The sequence below is a fragment of the Zootoca vivipara genome, chromosome 2 (genome assembly GCF_963506605.1).
Source record: "Zootoca vivipara chromosome 2, rZooViv1.1, whole genome shotgun sequence".
In the NCBI taxonomy this organism is placed as follows: Eukaryota; Metazoa; Chordata; class Lepidosauria; order Squamata; family Lacertidae; genus Zootoca; species Zootoca vivipara.
This window is the reverse complement of record NC_083277.1, coordinates 69,858,063-69,884,604: the sequence shown is the minus strand read 5'-3', so window position 1 is coordinate 69,884,604 and position 26,542 is coordinate 69,858,063. Positions and strand designations below refer to the sequence as shown.

Below are 26,542 nucleotides of genomic sequence, written 5' to 3'. Positions count from 1 at the left end.
ACTGAGCTCCAGTGAAAACATTTCTGTTCTGTGGGGCTGACAGCCCCCCTATACAGTGATTTAATATAGGACAGGGGTGTCCAACCAGTTGATCGTGATCTACCGGTAGATCCCTGGCTGACCCTGGTAGATTGTGGGATCCTTATCGTGCAAAAAAAGTTATGGGAGGGGGCTAAAAAGACTCTGCAATCCTCCCCAAAAAAGCTCAACAATTCTGGGCACTTCCCTCCTTAAAAAAGCTGAATAATTCTGGGCAATCCACCCACCCCACCTGCGTTCCCCCCCCCCTTCCAATGGCAAGGGGTAGATCACTGCCTGTTTTTTATATATATATATACTGAGAGTAGATCACAGTCTCTTGGGAGTTGGACATGCCTGATATAGGGTAACATGGGGGTAAATATGGATTTGTATAATCCCTCAGGGAGTAAACCACAAAGCTTAAACAAGTTTCAAGAATGCCAGCAATCCACCAATAAGACTCTTCCCTTCCCTAAAAGGTCATGGTTTTGGTTTTTCCTGGCATCTATGCTTGGATTATATTTTACTTGTTAGAGCCTCTTTTCTCAGTATTGCCTCTTATTGCTTTGTAGGCAGCATTGCTGTGAGGAAAAGCAAAGAGGATGGACTGGGTGAAATTGCGTTCCTATTCCCGGAAGAAGCGGGCTCAACGGAATGTCCATTGTGCATCTCCTCTCCCAGCTGCGGCAGCATCTGCTGCTATAGGTGAAAGGAATGCTAAAGCCAAAGGGAGTCGGCAGCGCCTAGATCTGCTTTCTGAACCTCGGCAGGAACCTCGTGTCAGAAGTAATCATTCATGCAACTAACTACCTTGTCCTTCCCCATCACATCTTTGTTTGTCTGGATTAATTACAATATTTATTGTGTCTTTGCGTAGTGGCACAAAGGCCCTAACTACTCTACTATGTACTGTCTTAAAATGTGAAGGGCTGAGAATGTACTCTTAATGTAGTCACTCTTAATGGAAACACTTTACAGTATTGGTGAAATTGGTAGTGGGGAAGAGGGTGGGTGTTTGTGAATGTGTGAGGGCTTATCTCACCTGCTATGTCTTGATGAGTACTGTAGAAAGCCGCTTGGCCTGCTAAATGCATTACATGGGACTCAGAGAGATGGGGCTCATTGCTTTCCTTAGCTTGGTTTGTATTCGTAGTTTTTGTTATGGTTGCTCAGACCCTGACAACACTGAGCTGATTACTCCAGTATGTGTTCCTTCCACAACACTGAATGTCAACAGTGAACTCGGTTCTGATGTCAATCTTTACCATCCCAGCTAAAAATCACCAGCTGCAAATACAAATCAACTGTCCCCAGGGCACACAAGTATGATTCCTACCCCTTGAGCCAACTCACAGTGGAATCCTGTCTTAGGATGCAAGCACCATTGAACCTAGTGAAATTTACTTCTCGGTAAACAGGCATAAGATTGTATTCTTGAGGCAGTTGCTGTTTTGCTTTTTCCAAGGTTCTCACTGTTTTTGAAAGCAACAGACTCCTATCACCTGGTGTTTTTCCAAGCTGTTGAATCCCCACCCTCTCAGGCTACTTTCTAAATTTATGGTGCTTTCTGGGGCTCCTCTGCTCAGCAGCGCCATTCTCTTACAGTGGGCAAAGACTCCTGTACGCAATTGTGTGTTCACATATGGTCTCCTGCTGCTGCATGCTAGGATTTATGGGGTGATGTAGTGTGCCCCAAACTGATATTAGAAGTCTAGTGGAGCAGCCCTATGTCTGCTCAGAAGTAGGTTTGTAGCATTCTGCTGAAACACCTGCATTGGCTGCCCATATACTCCCAAACCAGGTTCAGCGTTCTCTTATACAAAGCCCTGATCAATGTGAGCCCAGGATACCGTAATGATGCCCTTAACCCTTATATACCAGCTCAGTCACTGAGATAATCTGGAGAAATACTGCTGGTTGTCCCCCATATTTCAGAAGCCTGATTGACTTCAACTAGAATTTAGGCATTTAGGATACCTGGTTCCTTTCTGTGAACTCTTTCAGCCTAAATTATTCAGGCATCCTCACAGTTAATTTTCAGGCATCTCTTGAAGATCTTTTTTAGGCCAGAAAGCCTATGCAGCTGCTTAAACTTTTCAAGATGAGCCACCCATTTTGTGATTATTTTATATTTTTATGGTATATGTTTTATTGTACATGCATATTTTGTTGATACTTTATGTGAGGCAGTTTTCTATAAATATTTTACATACATACATACATACATATGGTCTTTATGCAAACAGAACACTGATGTTGCCATTCAAGAGTGGTGGTTCATCCAAGTCTCCTCTTTTGGAAATTTTTGATGGTGTTCACAATTATTCCCCCCACCCCTGCAATGGTTAGAAACAGCCATTTTTATAAATTGTGTGTGGGTGCCACTGACAACAACACCTGTTCTCATCTGTCACCAAAATAATTTGCCCCTCTTGAAATGCAAAGAGCAGGTGGTAAATCTGAATATAGTTATGCACACTTAAGTCAGTGGTGGACTTTGGTCTTTCAGATTTCAATGTCGCCTTGTGGGCAGCCAAAATTCAGCACCCCCCTTCCTCTCACCACCTGTTCGGCTCAATTCAGTACATCATAGTTGTGGTGCCCCCTAGTGCGGTAGAACCAGTCATGCTGCCCTAAATCCACCTCTGCTTAAATCCTGTTGTTCCCAGATTATTCTCAAACATTTTTGAAGTGAAGTGTTGCTTCATTGTGAAATACCCCTCAGTCACAACGATACTTGTTTAGGGAGGAGGATAAAGACTACGTATGACTGCAGTCTTACCATATGGAATATTTACCTGTGTGAAGAATAGATGGAAATGTAACCTGTTGATGTTTATTCTATCCAGTGCTTTTTTTCTGGGGGACACAGGGGTATGCATACCCATAAACATTTCATGAATCTAGGTTTGGCCTCATTTAGGGGCAGTATTTCTATATGAGTAGGAAAATGAGAGTACCCCTAAACATTTGTTTAAAGAAAAAAAAGCCCTGATTCTACCTCAACAGCTCTTAAAACTGTGCAGCAAAAGCCTTTGATTCAGATAGGCTTGGTTTACCATGTGCATTAAATTGGACTGTCAGTAGGGGGAGCTTTTTGCCTTCTGATATTGTACTAAGTCTTGGGAGTATCAAGGGGATGGCCTTAATTTCTTTTTTAAAGAAACTGATAGCAAAACCTGATGAAAATTAAAAGGTGCAAAGGGGTTGTTCTTGCAAATCTCTGGAGAATGAGAGTTTAACAGGTGTCTTGATTTCACAGTTGTACATTTTTGAGAGCAGCAATTCCATTATAGTGCAACTCCCAGGTTTTCTTTTGCTCATTCTTTGTTGACTTGCTAGAGTTGTGTTGTCCTTAGCTGATATGCAAACAAAACAAATGTGGAGTAATCTACTGACCTTGAAGAGAATCTGTTCAGGGTGGGTTAACGTGCTTTTTAATGCACCCAACTGTATGTGCATATATATGTCTTTCTTTGTTTGCATGCCAAACTATGGTGTATCAGGGCTGTGCAGACTCCTGAAGAGGATCTCACAGCTGCCTTACTTCCCCCGAGTCATTTTACTCCTGTACTGTGATGAGTTTGGGTTGGCTTAGCTTGTCGTACAAACCTAGGCTCGTGGTTAAGCTCTTTCCTCATTTACCATGAGCTGCAGCCAAAAACTGTGACATATGAAGTTGTTGTTGTTGTTTAGTCGTTTAGTCATGTCCAGCTCTTCGTGACCCCATGGACCAGAGCACGCCAGGCACTCCTGTCTTGCACTGCCTCCCGCAGTTTGGTCAAACTCACTGTCTCCATTTCTTCCCCTTCTATTTGCCAGGAGGTGATGGGACCAGTGGCCATGATCTTGTTTTTTTTTTTGATGTTGAGCTTCAGACCATATTTTGCACTCTCCTCTTTCACCCTCATTAAAAGGTTCTTTAATTCCTCCTCACTTTCTGCCATCAAGGTTGTGACATATGAAGTATATCTGCATATATTCCCATACATACTAGGCAGCCACACCAATTGCAGAGTGAGGAATGGCAGGCCAGCCTAGGCAAACTGTTTAATGGAGCACCTCCTTCCAATAAATGATCCCGCAGTGAGGTTTAACAGAAGGGTAAGTAGGTGGCCCTTCACCCAGTGTTTAGCAACCTGCTGGGTGAAGTGCTTGCCGCCCTCCATTAAATGCAATTGCAGCAGAGAAGGGTGTTTCACAAAGCAGTTTAGCAAGCTGCTCTTTGAAGGCCCTCTCCATTAAACCTCTCTTCAGGCATGTTTGGTAATCTGATGGGTAGATGGGAGCTCGCATCCAGCACACCATCTCCTTCAACCCTTGCCCCCAAGGTTTGAAAGCCCTGTGGGTCACTTGGAAGTCCCAACAATCAGTGCTTCAAAGGGAAACATTGGCTGTGCCTGGTGTCACTATGATGTCAGGTGGGCAGCAAGGGGGGGAATGGGGGGCTTATGGGTGAAGTTTAAAGAATGGGGAGTTGGCCCAAGGGCTTGGTGAGCAGCGTGAGCACGGGCAGAACTCCTTGTGTGTGTAAGTGTGTGTGTATGCGTCTATGGAAATGTAAGTTGAGTGGTTAATATACACTGAAAGAAAATGTGCACATAATCCATGAAGAAGAAACTCTGTACATTTCCTGTTCAAAATAAATAATCTCAAACAGTCATGGAGGAATGTGCATATCTCGGTTTGAATTTTGTACCAGAAATAATTACATTGAAGCCCTTCACTCAGCACCTGTATACAAATTAGGTGAATGCCAAACAATTGTGACGTCTTAACACAAAGGGATGATTCTTACTCTCTCTTTATATCAAAACAAATCCTTTGGGTAAATGTAGGACTTTCAGTTAATATCAATTTATACAGTTTATAAAATATTTGTTCTGTTGGATCATAATCCTGTGTTTGGCTAAACAATTCACTTTTTTCTCCCTATAGGACAAATTGGAAATGCCATTACAAAATCATTGCCCAAAATTCAAGAAGCCTCTGGGGTGACCCAGATGGACTGCCTTTCAATGGAACAAAGGTATGTTATAATAACCATTCCAGTTATTCTATTATTGGATCTGGGGGAAGATCTTGAGCACTTGAAGCCCCAATTGAGGACAAACATAGATGTTGTTGGACTTCAAATCCCATCAACTCTGACAATTGGCTATGCTGATGGGTTGGAGTCCAACAACTTCTGGAAAGCACCAAGATCCACACCACCAGTCTAGAAACTGTCAATATGATGATGCAATTCAGCTTTAATTGTATTTATAGGCATTATGGCCAGGGCAGGAAGGACTTGCCTTGTTTTGGGCAACACCCCCAGAGCAACAATAATTCCAATTTCTGTTGTTAGTGTGTTGATTTAACTTCAAATTAAGAGAAGTCATTTTTCTCAGAAATTCCAGATATCAGAGTTGGTTTGAAATTGCCTATGAAAAATACAGACCCGTAATTGTGCTTTATTCCCCCCCCCCAAAATAGTACTGAATTAAATGAAAATGAAAACAGAAGCATGGAGGTGAATAAAAGTATCAATAAAATAACCACTGCTGTATTAAAGGTATGTATTTAATTGTTAAACCTCTTAAATCCCAACAAATCTATGTACTACTATGTGTTTAGTAGGGTAAAAACGAAAGACTGCTGCACCTTCAGAGTCCAGCCAATCAAAATACATATGCATACAGTATTTTGTATGCAACCAGTGGTGTGTCATGGAGCTGGTTTGCACATCACACAAAATCACAATTAAGCCGTGCTAGCTCCTAGGCAGCATGGTAAGTGGTCAGGGATGATGGGAGTTATAATTCAAAATATCTGGAAAGCACCAGGTTGGTTCTGTATGTATTCTGTGGTTCTGACTTTAAAGTGGGGGGAAATCCATCTCTCTGAGGTACGTGGAAATATCAGGGTTTGCAGTAGTCACCAGCATAATTAGTGTACCAGCCTTTCTGATTGCTGGGAGAATTTTAGTGTGGAAGAATAATGGAGGTCATACTGTTTCAAGTGGTTGGTGTGGAACAGATGAATTGTCATAAAGACCTATGAATATTGTCCAGGCAAGTTCATGGTCATGCTCTATTCACATTGACTTGTGTAGTGGCTGGAAATGTGCATCAATCACAATGAAATTTATCCAAGTTGGCAATACCACTATAGAGGTTCAGTGCCCAGGAAATACCCACTATCACTATATGGGTTCAGCTTTAAATTACTCTCTCTGTCATGTTAGTCTCCACCACAGAACATCTGATCTTAACAGAGACTGTGCTTTGAAGAAATTCTGGGGCTTTGTGGTGAATGAGAAATTATCCCATTCTGCCTGATGACATTCTGCAGATGAACAATTTACATAATTTAAAATTGCTTCCATGTGGCCATTGATAATACATATCAAATCCAGGAGTTGCTCTGGTCAATGTTAAGGAATATTTTGTTCATGACAAAACTGTGCAGAACTGTTTCTTTCTGTGAAATTATTTTCATGAATTTTGTATGGTCATAAGGGAAATCACAGTTTTATCTACATCATACCTTGTCATCTTCATCTTTCACGGTTGTCCTTAGGATTCTTTGCATTTAAGCTCTGCAAGTAAAGAAAGTCCTAGATATAGTGAAACTACATCAGGTGAGTATGCTTAAAAATATTGGATCAGGAACTGTATTCTTCTAAATATTATTCCAAGTTCCCTAATGTGACTAGTCCTCATGTTAATATTTTAGTTCTCCCAACGCAATTTTAATTCCCCCAATCCAACTCTGTGGCCAGTGCTGAAGCTTTCCTCAGGAACAATTCATATCACTAGTGTTTCTTGTTCAGCCTTCTACATAAGAAGAAGAAATAAATACATAAATAAATTTTTATTTATACCCCCCCTCCCCAGTCAAAACCGGGCTCAGGGCGGCTCACACCAATAAAATTACAATAAAACATAAAAAAGCAATTAATTAAAATACAGATTAAAATACAATATTACAATTAAATGCAGCCTCATTTTAAGTAGTCCATAAATCCAAGCCATGAGGGAGGAAAACACAGGGGTCAGACTAAGTCCAACCCAAAGGCCAGGCAGAACAGCTCTGTCTTGCAGGCCCTGCAGAAAGATGACAAATCCCGCAGGGCCCTGGTCTCCTGTGAAAGAGCATTCCACCAAGTTGGGGCCAATACTGAAAAGGCCCTGGCCCTAGTAGAGGCCAATCTAGCCACCTTATGGCTCGGGATCTCCAGAATATTGTTGTTTGTGGACCTTAAGGTCCTCCGCGAGGCATACCAGGAGAGGCGATCCCGTAGGTACTGCCATAGGTTTCCGTATTTCCGAAAAAATGGAGGAAAGGTTCTCCCTCCCCCCTTTTTTTTCTGGAGGATTTTTTTCCAGGCCTTCACATCACTAATTATAACAGACTTCTAAAAATTCAAGTAGATTTAGAGCACCAGTCTGTAGACCAGGATATAATTTTTAATGCCTTGAGGATCTGTATAGCCCAAGTATATGGATAATAAATTAATATTAATGCCCATCAACAATCCTTTTAATTGACTGCTCACAGTGGCTGATGGTGCCTAAGTCCTAGTCTTATTTCCACCGTAATCATATTGTGCACTTTGGGTCATTTGGTTCACTGACAATCTGATGAAGAAAAGGAATCTCCAGTTACTTTGTTGAAATCCTCAATATTCTTATGAAAAATGGTTAATATATAATAAACCTGTTCTGTTTAGTTTAATTAACCATTTTAAACCATGGCACTACATAGAAGTGGTGCTGTTTATCATTTCCAGGATACCTACAGTATTTCTTTTATATAGAATACTGTAAATACATTACTGTTTTTGATGGAAGCTAAACGTTGCATGTATACTGAAACAAGTGCAGAGGCTAGAGTATTGGACTAGGAGACTATGGTTCAAATGCGCTTTCAGTCATGAAACTCACTGGGTTACTTTGGACCAGTTGCCATCTTTCAATCAAACCTCCCTCACAGGGTTATTGTGAGGGTAAAAGAGGAATGGAAAGAACCATGTGGATGTATGTCACCTGGAGCTTCTTGGAGGAAATTTAGGACATGTAATGTAATACTAAATGAAAACTAATCCAATTGAACCTATTACTGTTGCTGTTCTCCATCCTTCTCTCATGTGGCCTGCCTTCTGTTCACAGTACTATATTGTATAACCTATTGCAACATACAGTCTTAACTGAATCACATTAAACGCATACATATATCTAATGTTTTTCCTAGCTCAGCTCTCCACTGGAGATGTGTATCTTTTTTTTTCAAACTGAAGCCCAGTTCTTAACATTTATAGGTGCCCAGCATTTCATGGTACCTGAATGAGCACTTTCAGACTGAGCAGTGTCCTGATCCTTTCTCATTTTGCCTTTATTTCCAGGAATGACTTTACCCACAGGTGTTTCACATTTTTTGCTGCAGTGTTTGGATGAAGAGTCTTCTCTGTGCTCTGATACAGAATCTAGTGATGGAGCAAGTACTTATTCATCACCTGAAATATTCAGAGATGAAAACACATTAGGTACGCATGCTTATGTGGGAGTGACCGTTTGAGAAAAGCCTGTGTGCACTCATCTATATTTTGTATGGCAGAAATTGGGAACCTGTGGCCCTCCAGATGTTGCTTTATTTTCATCCCCAGCAAGCATGGCCAATAGTCAGGGATCATAGAAGCTTAGAATTTGTAGAGTTTGAAGGGATCACGAGGGTCATCTAGTTCAACCCCCTACAATGCAAGAATATTTTGCTCAACATGGGGCTCAAACCCATGAGCCTGCGATTAAGAGACACATGCTCTACTGACTCAGCTATCCCAGAGAGGAACAACATTGACTCCCCATCCCTGCTGTAAGACCTGACTACATTGTATTTTTATTTGCTTAATCAAGTCCATCACATAGTCAAGTAGGGAAAACTTTGCTAATTGATTGTTGCCAAATGCCTCTTAATTTGGTCAGAGAATGTCCATTTAATCCAAGGCTAGAGTTCAGAGTGTCCTTGGCAATTCTCGACCTATACTACATTTTTTTGATTGGCTTAACCCCAGCACTGGGCAATCAACCATGCATCGATTGCTAAACAAGTGCTTCAAATTACATCCTCAATAATTGTTTGTAGGGAGGGGGTCTAAAGTCTTTACACCTTATGCCATAATAAACCACCTGAAGTCTATGGAGGTTCTTCAAGAGTGATCACCTTACAAATGCAATGTTAGCATTGTAGAAGTTCAAGCATTTCAGAAAGACGGTAGCAACCATATTGTGTTATGTGTTTTAGAAAAAAGCTGCACTAGTCCAGAAGAATGCCTTGGGCACAGGAATTCAACCCTCTTGGATACCAGCAAAGCCATCAACATAGACAAGATGCCACATGTGCCAAATCTTTCACAGATACTGGGTAACCTTGAACGTGTTTCATAAGTGTTTGATTGCCAGCTTGACTTTAAACCTTTTTTTTTATACAGAGGGCAGCAAATGTGGGTGTTGGGAACTTGAGTTGGTGTTTCCACACTGCGAAGTGGCAGAGTTGGATGTCTGGAAATAAAGCAGCTTTATGATGAGACAGTGGGAGGACTAAAGTGGTTTGAAGAGGAAAGATTATACATCCTAGACTCGATTGGTCAAGCTACAGAGCTGGGCCAATTTGTATATCCTTTTCTTCAGTCCGTCTCCTGTGTAGCTGTGAACGCGGCTGTTGTCAAACCAGCATCTATTCAGGGCTGCCCCAGTCACCCAGCATCTTACTATAACAACTTCATGGTTAGCTCCAGCACCTATTTTTCTTGAAAAAAAGCACCCAGAACAAATGTCAATTCTTTTTTTCTGTGAATTGACGTTTGTTCCAGTTCAGGGCCTTACAACTGATTTTCCCAGGGAAAGCAAGGGGCAAGCGAAAATCCTCTTGGACCCATGCCTAGAGAGCGCAGGACAAGCGGAAAAGCTCTGGACCTGTGCTTTCTGGGCATGGGACAAGCAGAAGTGTGGATGAGCCCTATGTTGTGCTGCATTGTTCTAGCTTACCTTGATCACACTCTTCACATTTGATCTCTTTTAGAAACCACTTTAGGAAACAAAGACCAGAGCATTGCAAGGTAATATCTAAGCAAAATATTGTTACATGCCACCCCAGTCTCCGAGTGGTGTGAGATTCCAGGGTTTCCAGGTGCTTGCCCAGGGATTGTGTTTATAAAGAAATGAGCCACAGAGGAGACTGTGGTATCTTTAGGATATGTGGTTTATTTACACTTACTGTATGTACAACCTGAGTCTACGATGGAGGGGCATTAACACTCCAAAAGGTTCTTGCCCCTCCCATGGCCATAGTCTTGGATGCCAGCAGAAATCAGCCATCACCCTCTGGTCAGCTTGCTATGTTTAACAGACTGCCACTTTTCTCTCTGGCTTGCTGACACAGCCGGCAACTGTTTTTTCTCCAACCAACATCATCCCCAACTGCAGTCCTAAAAACAACTGCTCCCCTTCCCATTCTAAAACTCCACTTCAAAGGCTTTTGTCTTTCTAGCCAATTATGAGTTGAGAGAGGGGGTCGAGTATCTGGCACCCAGGAATTATAAGCAGGGTCCAGGAATTAGAAAGGGAATTCAGGCACCCCACAAACTCATAACAATATTTTTTGTGTGTGACTGCTCTTTTTTTAGAGACAGTATACCAGTATATGCAACTGCTCAGAGTAATGACTCTGATTGTGGCAGCTACACAAAGCACTGCCTTAGCCATGGCCGTTAGAAGCAACAGCTGTAGCCAGGGAAATCCCCTCTCACAAAGAGAACACATTGGTGGAGCATTGCATTATGGCAGAACTGAAGATATTAGTTGGTCTGTTGACTCATTAGCCAGTGTATTTTCACTAGATTTGAAGTGATATTAGCCATTTGGGAAAGAAATCACTTGGATCTTAATGGAAATTTTGTGAGCAGCTAAGCATATAACTACTTTCTTACTTTCGTCTTGTTTTTCTTGTTTTTACCATGGCAGGCTATCAAAGCAGAAATCACGTTCTGAATTGACAGATGTTTCAGCTGTAGTTGCAGGTAAATAATGTTATTTAAAACAAACAAGCAGCAAGTTACGTGACGCGACTAGCAGATTTGTTTTTGCTGTGTACTTTTAAAATAACAAGTTTAGGCCCAGGGCCTGTGTATAATGATGACCCTGAAAGGTTGCCCCTCTTTGCCTGGCTTGGTGGCCCTCCTGGCATGGAAATTCCCTTAACTCATACAGCTGCAGAGCCGAATAAGAGGTGAACATGGGAGCCAGCACTAAAGCAGAATGAGGGAAGTAAACATGCCACTGCCTCTCTCTCCTCAGTCAGGCAATTAGAAGGCTGCAAGGCATGGCAGGAACGCTGATTGCAAACAGGGAAAATGCTGGCGGTTTTTGAAAACAAAACGGCAAAATACAGTGGCTCCTCCTGGCTGCAGACTGCACCCCAGTCCTTCCTGGTTACCATGGCAACTGTGTTTGTGGACTCTTGAAAAGTGATTCATCCAGAGTAGCTCACCACCACCCCATTTTCATACATGCAGACACACATACCATTTAAGAATCTCATTCCACACACAAAAAAGGAAAGAAAGAGAAAATTGAGTGAAAAGGAAAAGTCACATAGTGTTGAGGGGTGGTTAAAAGCTCAGAAATTGAGGCCGAATGAATGGCTCTGCAGATCAGCCAGTAAATGACTGCAGATCAGCCCATGACCCCCAAACTGCAGCACAAAATTGAGACAAAGAAATAGCTGGACCAATTGAAGAATTGTTTTTCTTCCTGTTTTCTCAGGGAAACAAGTGTGCAAGATTTTTCCCGCAAAGGAAAAGACACCTGAATTGCAATCTTTTGGAGCCTCCTTATTGCCTCAAAAACAGACAAAAAAGGTGACGAGTTTAATGTTCATAGGCTGCCGTGTGTGGATTGGGATAGTGGCGTGGTGGACAACTAACTCTAGTGACACTTCAATGGAAAGATAGCTCAGTAGAGTATGAGACATTTAATCTCAGAGCCATGGGCCATGTTGGGGAGAAGATGCCTGCATTGTAGGGGGTTGGAATACATGACCTGCATGGTCCCTTCCAACTCTACAATTCTATAATTTTACCCATCCTGCCTATAGATGAATCTGGGCAGAAGTGTGATAATAATCTCCATTTGACTGTAGTCCTTTCATTCATTTTTTTAAAAGCCAGTTAGGGGTCATCATAGGATTACTGGGGATGGGGCTGTAGTCCTGGCACACTGCCTGGCCTCACATTCTGTTACCCTGGGTCAGTCACCCTGCCCAAGGGGCAGGGCCAGGAGCTCAAGCAGTAATCACATGATGGCACCTTAGTGCCAGTGATGAATGAAGGGGGCTACACTTGATGCTACAACTTCAGAATAGGTGCAGGTCATGCTATGGTGGCGCAGTGGGGTTGTTAACCCTCCCCCTGCTTGCTGTCTCTGCTCTCACAATTCTTCCCTGGTCCTCCCCACCCACTTTATGGGGCAGCTTTCTGTGTTCCATTGTAAATTGAATTGTTTGAGTGGGTAATGATTAAGCACCTCTTGTATTCTTTCTTTTGAAGTTGGATTTCAAGTTGACCTTGTGGAAATCATTGGAACATCCAATTATAAAATAGCAGAATTAAAGTTGTCCCTTGAACCTGTCTTCAATAGCCACCGAAATAAAAATGTTCTGGTTACTTAGGCTCTAATTTTGGTAAACCTTTGGAGAAGGAAGCTGCTATACCTGAGGCATCCGCAAAAGAAACTTACTGGGCCCTAGTGGTACAAATTCGGTTTCTTCATATATTATATAAAGGTGCTCTTGGCTAATCTTTTCATAATATGAAACCTCTTCCCATCTAGAATCTCTAGTCAGTGGTTATTACTGTACTTGTTCTTCTAAGTGGGCGCGATTATCTTTTCTTCTGTGTAACTCCTTAAATAGTTGACAGTGTGAGCTCAGTGAAGGCCAAAGTAGAGGGACAAAGTAGAGGGACAAACACCCTTGCAGAATTCATTTTTTTCTTTTACAAATATGTTTGTGTGTGTGTGGTCTTGATCAAAATAAAGGGTGGCTTCTGTTCATGATGAGAGGAAAGCTATTTGTTGAAATAAAAAACTGTGCAAAGACAAGCTTCATAGCAAATATCTAGATTGCTCCTCACATTGCCCTTTTGGCCTCACACTGAGATGTTGGAATTGGGAATTGTTAGTGTTCTGTGCTGAGATCATTTAGAACTAATGTCATGTTTTTAGTGGACATAAAATGGGTCAAGCACTCTATTGGCCGGCTGTCTTCCAGGGACTGTCATGTGATCCTAGTCCTAATGAAGTATAGTGCAGCGACTAAAACCTTGATTTAAATCTCATCTCTCCTCTGCCATGAGATTACTAGTTGGCCTTCAGTAAGATGCTATCTCTTTCTCCCTCCCCTGCAACACGAGGATAATAAGTGAGATTTTCATCATGCTATTGTTCATAAGAATTACTTAGATGTATACAAAGCACTTCAATTGCTCAAAGTGCTGTCTAAAACACTGTTAAGTACGTCGCTTACAAGTGTTAATGATACTACTATACAATTCTTCATGTTTCTGTAGACTAAAGATCAGCAACCCAGGAAAATGAAGTGCACAAAAAGAGTACTGTTTTCCTCATCCTCTCCTTATGTATCGAGTCCAGCCAAATCTTGTGGAATCACAGCTGAAACCTTAGGCTCTGCACAGCCAGGCACTGGCATGGTGAGTTGCTTTCAACTGCTAAGCTTTAAGGGAATGGGGAGTGCTGCACTTGGGGGTTAGAGAGCTGTTGCAAGGCTAAGAGATGCAGAAACTATACTGAATGCTATGGGAAATTACAATGCAAAAACTGGTAAAAGACAAAAGTGGCACTAGTTAAACTAGGTGTAGGGAGACCTGGGGTCTTTGGGATGTTGTTGGACCCCAGCTCCCATCATCTCTAACTATTGGACACACTGGCTAGGGCTGATGGGAGGTTGGGTCATGTTAAACAATATGGATGTGCCTTTTGTGGTGTATGGGCTGAATTGGACCCATAAACCCTCTTCAAAATTAGGAGTCTCTCCTCCCTTTGGCATGGTTCCACTGATAGGTGTACATAGCGTTCAGGAAACAGGAAGTAGTGCTTCAGTTGGCTTTTCCATATGTACCTTTTGCCCCCTGCCTTCTAGGCACAAGTCTGGGTTTTAAAGCTCAGTGATCACTATACCCACCTTTCTCCCAGGAAACCTCTCCCTTTAATGCAGAATCGAAACAAATGGCAATTCGGGTTTTGGGTAAATTGCCATTTGCTCCGATTCAGTAGTAAAGAGTGGGGCTTTGCAGGAAAAGAACTGGAGCAAAAATAAAAGTGCTTGGATGGGGAGAATTAAAGCACAGACCTATGCCTAGAAACACAGCACTCTGGACTCCGGGTGAGTCCAGTGTCTTCTCAGACATGTTCACTTGACATTTTGCTTTCAGAATGAATTAAGAGTATACTGCTGATATAAGCAAAACAAAAAACAAAAAACCCTGCTCCTTATACAGTATCCTTTTTGCTGATATAAGCAACAACAACAACAAAAACCCCAAGAGCCCATATAGAGTCCTTTTGTAGGTTCTCTATCATTAGGAGAAAATAACAGAGACCAACCAGAGATTATTGAGAAGCAAAGCAGCTAGTAAGCCTGATCTTCATTAAAGCTGTTGCAACAGGGTGCTCCCCTCCACACACAGGAGAGAGGAGGAGGACCCCAAGCCATGTGCGCAAGCCCTTATATAGACATTTTAAATTGTCCGCCCTGGAGTCCAAGACCACCCCCAGAAACATCATACATACATCACAGAAGGGTTGTAGCCTAGACCACCCCCAGATACATCATACCTACATCACAGAAAAGGCAGTCTACAACAGAAATCTGAGGGCATTGTTTTTACCCTGTTAATGGTCACTTGACTGGATTACCTGGGGAGCCTGGCCATTCTTTTGTAATGATAATACTTAATTCCTGAGCCAAGTCACAGGCTCATCCTATTCACACCTTCAATGTGCCCTTAAGGCAGGATTTGTGAAGACAGAGACAATGGGGAGGTTTCTGCATGAGGTGACTGAAAGAGTCAAAATGGTTTTAGGACTTTTCCTGTGGGTTTTAGACATGTGGTTTATATATTTATATACAGTAGTACCTCTGGTTAAGAACTTAATTTGTTCCGGAGGTCCGTTCTTAACCTGAAACTGTTCTTAACCTGAAGCACCACTTTAGCTAATGGGGCCTCCTGCTGCCGCCGTGCCGCCAGAGCACGATTTCTGTTCTCATCCTGAAGCAAAGTTCTTAACCCGAGGTACTATTTCTAGGTTAGTGGAGTTTGTAACCAGAAACATCTGTAACCTGAAGCGTCTGTAACCCGCGGTACCACTGTATGTGTTTATATATTTATATATGTGTTTGCTTGGTACATTTATGAGCATTTATCACATATATATAAAATCTAAAAATTCTTATAACACTGCGATAGAACCAAAGCATTCTGTTTATCTGTTTAAAATGGATTTCTCTCTTATAAAGGAATTCAATTTGGAAACTGGATGGGACTGCGGGTAGATGTTTTATATGAAGGAAATAAAATATTTAAAATTTAACAGCAGAACAGATTGCTCTTGCTATTTGCTTCTGATAAACTTTTATGTCTGTAGAACAGTTCCAGAGCAGTGAACATAGGAAACAATAAAGTACTGGTAACAAGTGAGCACTTCTACAGACAGAAGATTTAGAGTTTAGCAAAATAAACTCAAAACAAATGTAACCATTTGCATTTCTTTTCATGTGAATGATACAATGCAATGAAATGTGTTTATTTTTAAAACATCAGGGTCTTGGTGTTGTTGTTGTTTTTATCAGTTTCAAACCACCATTTTCAAACCAGTTTTGTGGGCCAAAAGCAGTATCTCATTTATCTGCATAATTTCCTGGCTTTTGACATGTTTCTCAGTACTGTATGTGCAAGTAGCTGTTTTGAAATCTGGGGGCCACTTTAGGCAATACCTTTCCTGTTCAGAAAATAATTATCATGCAGGAAGAAAAGTACTTGCATTCATATAAAAATTGCACATATATAACCGTTGTGGCTTCCAAATATGTGGCAAAATAGATGTCGGCACTGGTGGCCAGAGTGTAGGGAAAAAGCTGTACATCTCCACTTACCTGTTGTTCAAACTACAAACTAATTTCTTTTCTTCCTCTTTACTATTTTTTATTATTATTATTATTATTATTATTATTATTATTATTATTATTATTAAACATGCATCTCTTAAGATGCACAAAAGGCTTAAAAGCGATAGCAATTGGCTTCATGGTAGTGTGTGGATTTCACTCTCGGTCTACTCTGTTCAATGTGCCACACTAGCTTTTTTTTAAAAAAAAGGAAAGAAAGGAAGCACAAACAAACTGAATGTAATATTGCCTTCATTTGCATTGTCAGTAGTTTAGGTCATCCTGAAGACAGATAAGTATATATTCAGAACAAAATAAAAAAAATCCTTCCAGTAGCACCTTAGAGACCAACTAAGTTTGTCATTGGTATGAGCTTTCGTGTGCATGCACACTTCTTCAGATACACTGAAACTCAGAAGGGTGGTGGGAATGGGTTGGCTGATAGGTGTGGTGAACCTGTTGACGACTGTTAACGACTGCAGTTGATCTTACAGGAAAAAGCAAGGGGTGAGATGACTAAAAATAACTTTATCATGTATAATGAGATAAGAATCCAATGTCTCTATTCAGACCAGGTCTCTCCATGGTTTTAAGTTTGGTAATAAGTTGCATTTCAGCAACTACCTGTAACCAGAGATTCTCAAGTATTACACTAAATGTTCCGCTCAGTTCAGAAAAGCAGAAAACCCCCTAGGGTTATAGTAGTGTGCTGGGAGAGAGAAGCCGAGTGACCTGTGACAGTCACATACTGACAAAGAGAAGGCTAATAGTCATTCTTCCTTATGACTCAGACAGGCTGTATATGCAAAGTATAGGATGCCAGGAGGGGACTCATTTGAAAGCTTGCTTCTTGGATCCATATTAATGAAAGTGCTGTACATTTTTGTTTTGTTTTGATATAGTTGGACTCGTCATCAGTACATAAAGTCTCACTCGGTGAAGCTTCCTTGCCGAGCACAAGTCGTTCAAATGTAAATTCAAAAGAAGTCATTCCTGCTTCCCTGTCTCCAGAAAGTGTTATTCGTCAGGTTATATCTCTATTATTTTTTTCCTTTGCTGCAGTGCTAACCAAACATACTTCAGGAGTGTGTGTGTGTGTGTACTTTTAAATAGACAGGGCAGGAGAACATGTCAAATGATTCCAAAACTCAAAACTGCCTATCTATGGTAAGTGAGGACGGGATATTTAAATAGAAGTCACTCACATTGTGAGGCCTGTCCCAAACCTGTTGGATTATACAAACAGCTGCCACAAAGAAAGTCTAGTGTGCAGCTGCATTAAAAATAAAAAAGTACAACCAAGAATACACACTACTTGGCCACATCTTAATTATTTTAAACTTTAAGACAACAAGTACTTCTCCCCGCCCACCAATAATGGATTATGAAGGAAAATGAATCCCTTTGACTTCCATTAAAAAACAACAACAGCTGGACCAATTTGTCTTCTATTTGGAAAGCTTAATCCACTCCTGGACCCGTAAATCTCATCCAAAGGCTAAAAAATTAATAATAGATGTGTAAAGAATCTCTAATACAGTGAATGGGGGAATACAGAGCTTTGTTTTATGCAGTGTAGGTTGGAACCCAAAGTATAGATCAAAGTGGAGAGAGCACAGAGTGTCTCAAAAACAGTTTGAAAAGTACAGATTCAGGGTGAATCGGGGGTAGGGCTTGGGCTGTGTAAATCACTACCTTTTGGCACCATCCATAATGCACTTTTGCTGAAAAAATAGCAGAACCAGGTTTTTGGGGTTTTTTTTTACTCCTACCCAGAGCTTGACCCTGTAGGAGGTGAAAAGAGTATGTTTGTAGTGAACACATTTAGAGCACCTTCCTGTTGGCAGAATGTCCTACATAACATGGCTTTTTCCAGATACTAACATTACAACCATAGTTTAGTGTTACGTTAATGAGAAGCACCAAGCCTTGAGCTTGTGAACTCCTTTTCCTTTGGTGCAGCCTAAAGGGGACTGGAAGCTTTTGCTTTTAAACCAACCATAATTCCTCATTATGTTAAAACTCGAGAGTTCTCTGACTAGCATAAATGATGCTTTGTCAGGATTAAATATGATTTACAATCCTGACTTTCTGTCAAACTGTTTTTGAACTGTTGAGTTTCCTGAGTTAAGAGGCAAGCAAAGGAACTCTGCTTTGCTTAAACGTGGAAGCAAATGTTTATCATGGCCACTCTGGAGGAGAAAAGGGGAGAGGGAGCATGGGAGCCCAAAGCTATTGGTTCATAATGCAGTGCTGCATCAAAGCCCATTCTATGCCTTGTAGGACGACCTAAGTTTTGTTCCATTTCTTTCAGTGTCTACGTAACCCTCCAGAAATCTGCTGTATCATTAAAGCTTCACCAGGACCACTGAAAGTTCTCCAACACCCACTGAAAAGAAAAAGAGTGTTTCCCCCACCAGGAGCAACTGAAGGTAAAGCAGGACAGGGGATACAGAATATTTATTTATTGTGAGAACTCCTTGCACAAGGAAAGGTTTGGGGTTGTTGTTGTTGTTGTTGCTGCTGCTGCTGCTGTTACTGCTGCTGCTGTTGCTGTTGTTGTAAACCAGGGGTCCCCAGACTTACCCGGCCTGCCGCGCCGATCGTACGGAGGGTGGGGAAGTGCGCGCCCGTGCGAATGCGCGCACACACTTACTGGCGCGGTGGCGCGCTTCCAGGTTGGAAAAATCGCCGAAAATTGTTTGTGCGCATGCGTATGGGCCTCTCCCAACCCAGAAGAGGTCATTTCCGGTGCACTTCCGGGTCGGGGGAGTCCCATACGCATGCGCACAAACGATTTCCGGCACTTTTTTCCGATCTGGAATCGCGCTGCCGCACTACGCGCCATAAGAGCAGGCGGCGGCAGCGGGCGGCGGGGGTCATTGCGGGCCGGATTGGGAGGCTAATTGGGCCGCATCTGGCCCGTGGGCCGTAGTCTGGGGACCCCTGCTGTAAACTGTCAAAGCTCCTATTTTTGACTGGAGGAATCCTTACTTGTAAGTATAGGCCATGCCACAAAACTTCCCTTCTCTGATTGAATCTACAAAACAAATTGCTGGGGATATGAAGGGACATTGGGCTTGGACTTGGGTTCAAAGCCCAGCTCGGCCCAGAACTTGCCAGGTCACTGGGCAAATCATGATTTCTCAAACATTGTGAGAGATAGTTACAGGTAGGTAGCCATGTTGGTCTGGCGTAGTCAAAACAAAATAAAAAAATTCCTTCCTGTAGCACCAACTAAGAGACCAACTTAGAGACCAACTTAGTTTGCCATTGGTATGAGCTTTCGTGTGCATGCACAACTAAGTTTGTCATTGGTATGACTTTCGTGTGCATGCACATGAAAGCTCATACCATGGACAAACTTAGATGGTCTCTAAGATGCTACTGGAAGGATTTTTTTTATTGTGAGAGATGTAGCTGAATGGTACAGAATCTGCTTTGTATGCAAAAGGTTCAACCCCTGGCTTGCAGAAGGCAGAGCTGGAAATGTCTGAAACCCTGCAGAACCACTGCCAGTGTACATGAGATGCTTTCATGCAGAAAGAAGATCCCAGGTTGTGTCTAGCACCTTCAGGCCAGGTTGTAGATATGAAGGTGGGTCTCCTGCGTGGCAGCAGCAGGGAAATTGGATTGCTCTGTAAGTCAACTAAAGTGATATGTTTTCTCCAAAAAGTGAAATTGAAATTAATTCCCAATGCAAATTGATTTCTTTTTCAGATATTATTACCAGTTCAAAATACTAGATCTACAGGAACAATAGGTAAGCACTGCTGCATGTAATGTGGGGTGGGGGAGAGAAAGAAAGGGGAGCACTTTCTAGAAACCTCAGCAGCAGCCTTCTTAACCTGGTGCCCTCCAGATGTTGTTGGACTCCCTCCCAGTTCCCATCATCCCAGGTATATTAGATGTGTATATTAGAGTCCACTGACATCTGGAGGAAACCAGGTTGGGGAAGAAGCCTGCCCTGCAGCTGTATTGTATGGGCAGTGGGTTCAGTAAAAAAGAAATGGACACCTAAGTCCTATCATGAATGAATGAATATATTATGCTTATGCCCCAGTGATTTCAGTAGTTATTTTCTTTCTAACTTTTCAAAACATTTTGTTTGTCAGTGGTACATGATCTTCTAAGCTGCAGCTTTACTGTCACAGAGTAAAACACCTGAAAATATAGTTTGGGGGCCTTTATTGTTACCTTGAGGGGAAGTATTTTGTTTCTTTATGGACTTTTCTCTAAGGGTACAACATTTCCTTTACTTGTTAAAAGAGGGGAAAAACAGGAAATTGAGAACATGGAATGGTAAGAAGAAGCTGAGCTGCACGTTTGGACTTTGTTAGCTTTGAAACTTAATGACACCTTCAAAAAAGATTCTAAAAATACTTACAGTTCTGGAAATCTATATTCTGGTAGGTAAAAATAAGATCAGGAATTATAAAAGTTAGTACAAGTGTCATTCTTTTACCTCATGTTTTGTATATACCACTATCCTGTATTGCAAAGCACTTCTTTATTGTAAAATGTGTGCTGAATATACTTCTGGTAGCTCTCAGCCTGATTTCAAAATTTAACTTTAAGTGCTTCAGTTTAAGCCAGTTTAGGCATCTACTTGTAAATCTTAATATTTCACATCATCTGGTCTTGTGAAGCTGACTTGTGTGTGAATATGGATATGGATTTGAAACATTAAGCTAAGATGTGTATATGTAGAAAAACGAGATGCATTTTGTTAGTCAAGCTACTTGCATCTGAATTCAGAATGAAGTTCTAACCTTAAAATTTGGCATAAGAAATGCTCTGTTCCTACCTACTCCTTTTGTGCAAGTGGACTCTGTGGTCTGCCCGCTTAGGGCAAAAAGTGTACCCTATGAAGTTTTGTCAGTAGCGTGATATTGACTGTACATTTATATGTGTAACTGCTTAACCTTTTTTGTTTTAAAAAAAATGTAGAATGGTGGGCAGAAAGCTGCCCAAGTTCTGTACTGAATACAAAATCTGCACCACTGCATAAGCATATATAAAAAGAAAGTTCAAAGGAAATATTTTGAGTCTTCATTTGTTTAAAGTGGAAAACCATTTCCACCTGCGTGCACCCTCCCTACCATGAGTCAGAGAGAGTGGGAGGAAGACTGGATTGTCTAACGCTAATTACTAACTTTCGCTTATAATATAAAGGGAAAGAGTAGTCAGGTGACCCAAATGATGCAAACTGCCTGAATTTCAGTCTTGATTCCAGCCCAAACTGCTGGTATCTGCCTCTGCTTCCTGTCACTTATTTTCAGCTGCCATTCTGGAAGCCTAAGCCAGCCGCTGTAGCTGTGTTTTTATGGTGCATCTTGATGCATAAACATGAGCAGATCATATGTTGTCTCCATGCTGCAGAACTTTTTACCTGTTCCTTTCTTTACATAAGTGGAGCCATTGGGTTGTATCCAATAAAGTTGTCCTGCCTACACAACAGGGCTTCCACTTCCTTTCTTCTCCCCTCACACCACCTCCCCGTTTGCTCTGGAGACTTGGGAAAACCCCAGAACCGATTGGGAGAGGGGTGTGCAGGGAGAGCAGGTGCTGTTGCATAGATGGGTGGTAACCACTTTTTAGGTTCTCCCGGAAGGGCACTGAGGCTGGAAAGCTGCTGAAATATTTTTTTCAATAGCTCAAGCTAGCAGCACTCTCTCTCTTTCCTCCAACATTCTAATCTTCAAGATGGGGATAATACAGAGCTGGTGTAAGGTTTACAGTGTGTGAATTTGCCATTGTTCAGCCCTTCCTATCCTTGGAATCCGAGGCCTCCTCGGTGGAGGAACAGGGACATCAGAATTCCTCAGCAGATCTCTACACCACCAGTGATCCTGAAGAGCTGTTAGATTTTTGTATCCCTATTGCAGGTCACCATACCAGCTGACTGGGTTCCAGGCCATCTCTTTGCGTTCCACCCCTTGCTCCCAACACCACAGGAGCCTAGCAGAAGCTTCAGAGCTACCATCAAAGTGCTCAGCTACCTGCACACAAAGCTACTTGGGAGAAGGGGGAAGTATACAGAAGCACCTATGAAGATCAGCACAGGATGGAACCTCTGTCTCTTAGGGCTCGTCCACACTTCCACTAGTCTTGTGCCTAGAAAGCACCTTGATGCCAGTCAAAACTGCTGATCACATAAGGCTCTGTGGACATCCTTACAAATGTAAGGACAAAGATTTCAGCTAGCTTTATTTTGAAGACCTAAGTGCAAGTAGATACCACTCTGGCGGGAAGGTAAACGGCGTTTCCATGCGCTGCTCTGGTTCCCCAGAAGCAGCTTAGTCATGCTGGCCACCTCGGCCAGTAAATTGAGATGAGCTCCGCAACCCCATAGTCGTCCATGACTGGACCTAATGGTCAGGGGTCCCTTTACCTTTACCTAAGATACATGCAAAAATAAATAAATTCAGACTGACAATGCATGTTGATGTCTCAAGCAGGTGCAAAATGTAAACAAAATCTGGAGAACAATTCTTCAAGAATGGTGTATGGGTTATATGAAATGGTTGTCTACAGATAACTGTACAATCTGTTTCTGTCTTCAGAATATCATACCTTGTCACACTTGTTATTGATAGTGTACTAGAACTTGGATTTGGAGACAGCAGCATTAACCAAATTAGTCTGAAAGAATAATTTATTGCATTTGCTCCATGTCCTCGTGAAGACAAAGTTGAAAATATCCACAATGCTACATGTTCCTGTGCAAATAACGCCAGCGGTGAAGGTGTTTTAAGATTATTTCAAAAGGTGCATTTGATGAAAATGCCAGATTTGATTAATATTTTACCATGAAGATGTGGTCATGCTAATTTAGGCCAAATGACTTTTATGGACTTTAGCTCAGTAAGTACTGGGGGGATGAGTTTCTCTTGCCTGACTAAGGATGAATTTGGTAAGAAATTATTTCTGGAAGAGTAATCAAGAAGGTGAAGATAATCTTCACTGATTGACGGTTTGCTACTTTTTTAATAACTTTATTTAGACTGTGGAGCTTAGTCTCTGCATGGTTTCCTTGATGCTATTTTCCAAAACATCAAACAGGACAAGGTCACCACACTAGGAAGATTCACCTCTGATGGAGGCCTTCAATGCTGTTGACACAAACACAGCAACGTACTTTGAATGACAACAAGTTTCTGATTCCAGCTGGGAACCATCTGCATGAGGTAGCTGTGCAGGGTGTCAGTTTAAACTTCATCTTGCATAATATAAGCCTGGTGGAGGTGAAGACAGAATCTGTTCCTAATGAAAGCCCTTGGTTATACAGAAGAGGACCCCTCCAACCAAACTCTAGTCCAAGGCTGGCTGAAAATAATAATACTTCTTGATAAACATGTCAACAAACATCTAATTGATTTATGCAAGTCCTATCAGTTGATGACTGCACTTCAAGTAGTAACTTGTGTATGTGAATGACATGTCATGAATTAAAGACCACCAACAGAAATTCCATCTTGCAAGAAACATGTGACTTTTCAATGGAGTAGCCAGACTAGATATCTCACCCTTCCTGCATTGTGCCACCAGTGGGTAGAAGTCAACTGGGCTCCTGGAGAGATAGTGACATCTTTTGGTTGGCTGGTAGGAGCCAATCACAGGCCCCATTTAGCATGAGATGGGCATAGCTGTCAAGTTCTCCCCCTTTTTAAGGGAAATTCCCTTATGCTGAATAGGCTTCCTTGCGAGAAAAGGGAAAGCTTGGCAGCTATGGAGATGGGTATGTGTGGAGATGACCAGAATGAGGAGTCTCCTCTAGTCTGCCTCACATGTATACTAAAGGTGAAAGCCAAAGTCAAAGTAACTTGTGTGAGATTTGGGTTGCTCCTGAATTCCTGTAAAGCAAACATGAATTTCTTGTATTGACTAAGAGGTTTTTTAGCCAGGTAGGCGATTGCTATCCTCACCCTCATGGGCCATCTTAGGTGCAAGGAACAACTCACCTGTCGACCACCTGACAAATGCCAGAGGATTATCCCATCCACCTATCAAAGTACCTTGCATGGCATGTGGGAACCACAGCACAAGGTGATCTGCCATGCCAGTTCTGTGCTTGGCAAAGTGCCAAATATAGGGTTGGCTAAGCTGGCTTTCTGCAGAAATAGACTGTGTGATCAGGATTCCCAGCTGATCTGCTTTAAACCGTCTGTGCTTTAAACCATTCTTCCCAATTCAAGTTATGAATGAAGCTACTGACTACATAGTCCTGTAATTTATTAAAATGCCATACTGTTTTCCACTCTGCCCTTCCCCTGCCCAGTTAAATTGGACTGGAAACAGAACATGATTCTGTAGTATCCTACTGGACACTTAAAGGTTGCAAGACACAATCATAGTACTCATAGAAGTAGCTGCTATTCCCCAGTCAGTGGAACTGCTTGAGAAACAAGGGCTGAAAATAATCTTTTGAAGGATTTTAATGACATCATCTCAGATGAGTCACATTCTTAACTTGTGGGAAATGTGCAGTGCAGATTTGACGCCTGATCATGTGCTAATAGCGCAAGCATTTTATGGCATATAATGGGATTTATATGCTGAGCCTGCTGCTCATGGGTAAGTATTTGCAGAATTGGAGCCCCTCTGGACATGGCATTTTAAAGTGCAGCAGTGAAAATAATTGAGAATGGAATTAGCAAATGTGTGGTGTCTGCTGTTGCTTTCACATCACCAGGAAAAAGGAAAGTGGGAGAATGCTTTCCTTCTTTCTATTCAGAGCATTGTAGGTTTGTGTAATAACACTTATAGAGCATGCCAATGGACTTCTTTCACTTCATAGTTACAGTTTGCTGAGCCCTGGGAAGAGGAAGCAGGGAGAGGAACCTGAATCTCACAGAAACCTATGAAAGGTAATGAATGGAGCTCTGCTTAGCAAGCTTGCTTTTACATTTCTCTGTCACGGCCCACATGCGTCACTATATACATTTACACAGTCTGATCAGCAAAGTAGTCCGTGGCGAAGGGTCGTAGCTCAGTGCCAGGGCATCTGCCTTGCAAATGAAAGATCCTAGGTTCAATCCCTGACATTTCCAGAAAACTGTGGATGAAATCCTGGAAAACTGCTGCTACGTAGTTGGGTGGACAGTACTGAGCTAGATGGACCAAAGGTCTGACTCTGTATAAGGCAGCTTCCTAGGTTGATTGTTCTGGTAATGCAACTGTACTTTAAGGGTAGCTGATGGGTCTCAAACCCTTGATGAGTTAGGGACTTCCCCTGCATGCAAAGACAGGATCTGGAGGATTGAGTGGATAAGACCAATAGTCAAGAAGGTGGTTTCTGCACATGCAAGTGAGGGCAGATGGAGCTCCGCAACTATCTAGGTAAAAGAAAACTGATACTAAACTTCTGCCTTGTGGTATATCTTTGGGAGAAGAAAGGCTAAGGAGTAACCCTACACAAATCCGGAGTGGTGTCCCTAAGACAGTCAGATGGTGTCTTGTATTCCTCTTTCTGGCAACTTCTGCAGCCAGGCTGGTGCCCAATGTATTACTCTGCTTTCTTTTGGACCTCATCAGGGAGGCTGAGAGGCGGTCTTGTCATCTGGGCAGCCCAGGACCCCCATGCACACTGCCCAGGCTTGTGCCCAGGGAGGTCACTTCGGTGCTGCTAATGCTGCAGTTTGACTACACCCCTGGAGGCATACTCCATTGTCTTTTGGTGGATGTCGGCAACAAAATTAAGGGAGCAGTGTTCAAAAAGTTTTCAGCCTGATCTGGGCCTTTACAGGTGTGTTTCAGAATCATTTTGTATAATACTTCCTGGGTATTACAAACAGAACAAGAACTAATGCCAAATCTTTGGGCTCAATGGGCACTTACTGCTAGTGATGAAAGAGAGTAGAAGCTCTCTGTAGTGTTTTCTCCTATGTGTTAGTTGGACATACCAAGGAGGGATCAGGATGGTAATACAGTATGCACACCCGATATTAGTCTGAAAGGGCCTGCCACATACATGACTGGGAACCCTGATTGCCCCAGAGTTCCTAAACATGGGGAGAAGCCCTTCCAAATGAAACCTGGATATTGGTGGGGACAGGCCCCAGTAGGTAGGTATGGACTGTTGTCTTTTCACATGCTCAGAGAATGCATGGGGGAGGACAACTAACACCTGTCAAGAACCCCTTTCCGTGCCTCCTTCAGCACTGTGGCTGATGCCTAATCACTCACCTTCCCTGTCAGTGACCCGTCTTGGGACTTGGAGCAACATAAAAGTCTGCATATTCTGCTGCTTCAAGCTTAAGTGAGGCACTATCTGAGGGGAATGTGCATGTGCAAATAG

General features: G+C 42.2%; 1 protein-coding gene across 1 annotated transcript; it reads left to right on the top strand.

The window, feature by feature from the left end:
• Positions 1-617: 617 nt before the first annotated feature.
• On the top strand, positions 618-20,006 carry MEIKIN (meiotic kinetochore factor). Its single transcript, XM_060271044.1, has 13 exons — positions 618-807; positions 4,960-5,050; positions 5,500-5,578; positions 6,586-6,646; positions 8,411-8,551; positions 9,307-9,426; positions 10,688-10,861; positions 10,967-11,080; positions 11,826-11,920; positions 13,628-13,768; positions 17,145-17,270; positions 18,557-18,674; positions 19,963-20,006. Exons 1-13 carry the CDS (start codon positions 624-626, stop codon positions 19,986-19,988), a joined length of 1,470 nt encoding a protein of 489 aa, XP_060127027.1. The 5' UTR covers positions 618-623; the 3' UTR covers positions 19,989-20,006.
• Positions 20,007-26,542: the final 6,536 nt, after the last annotated feature.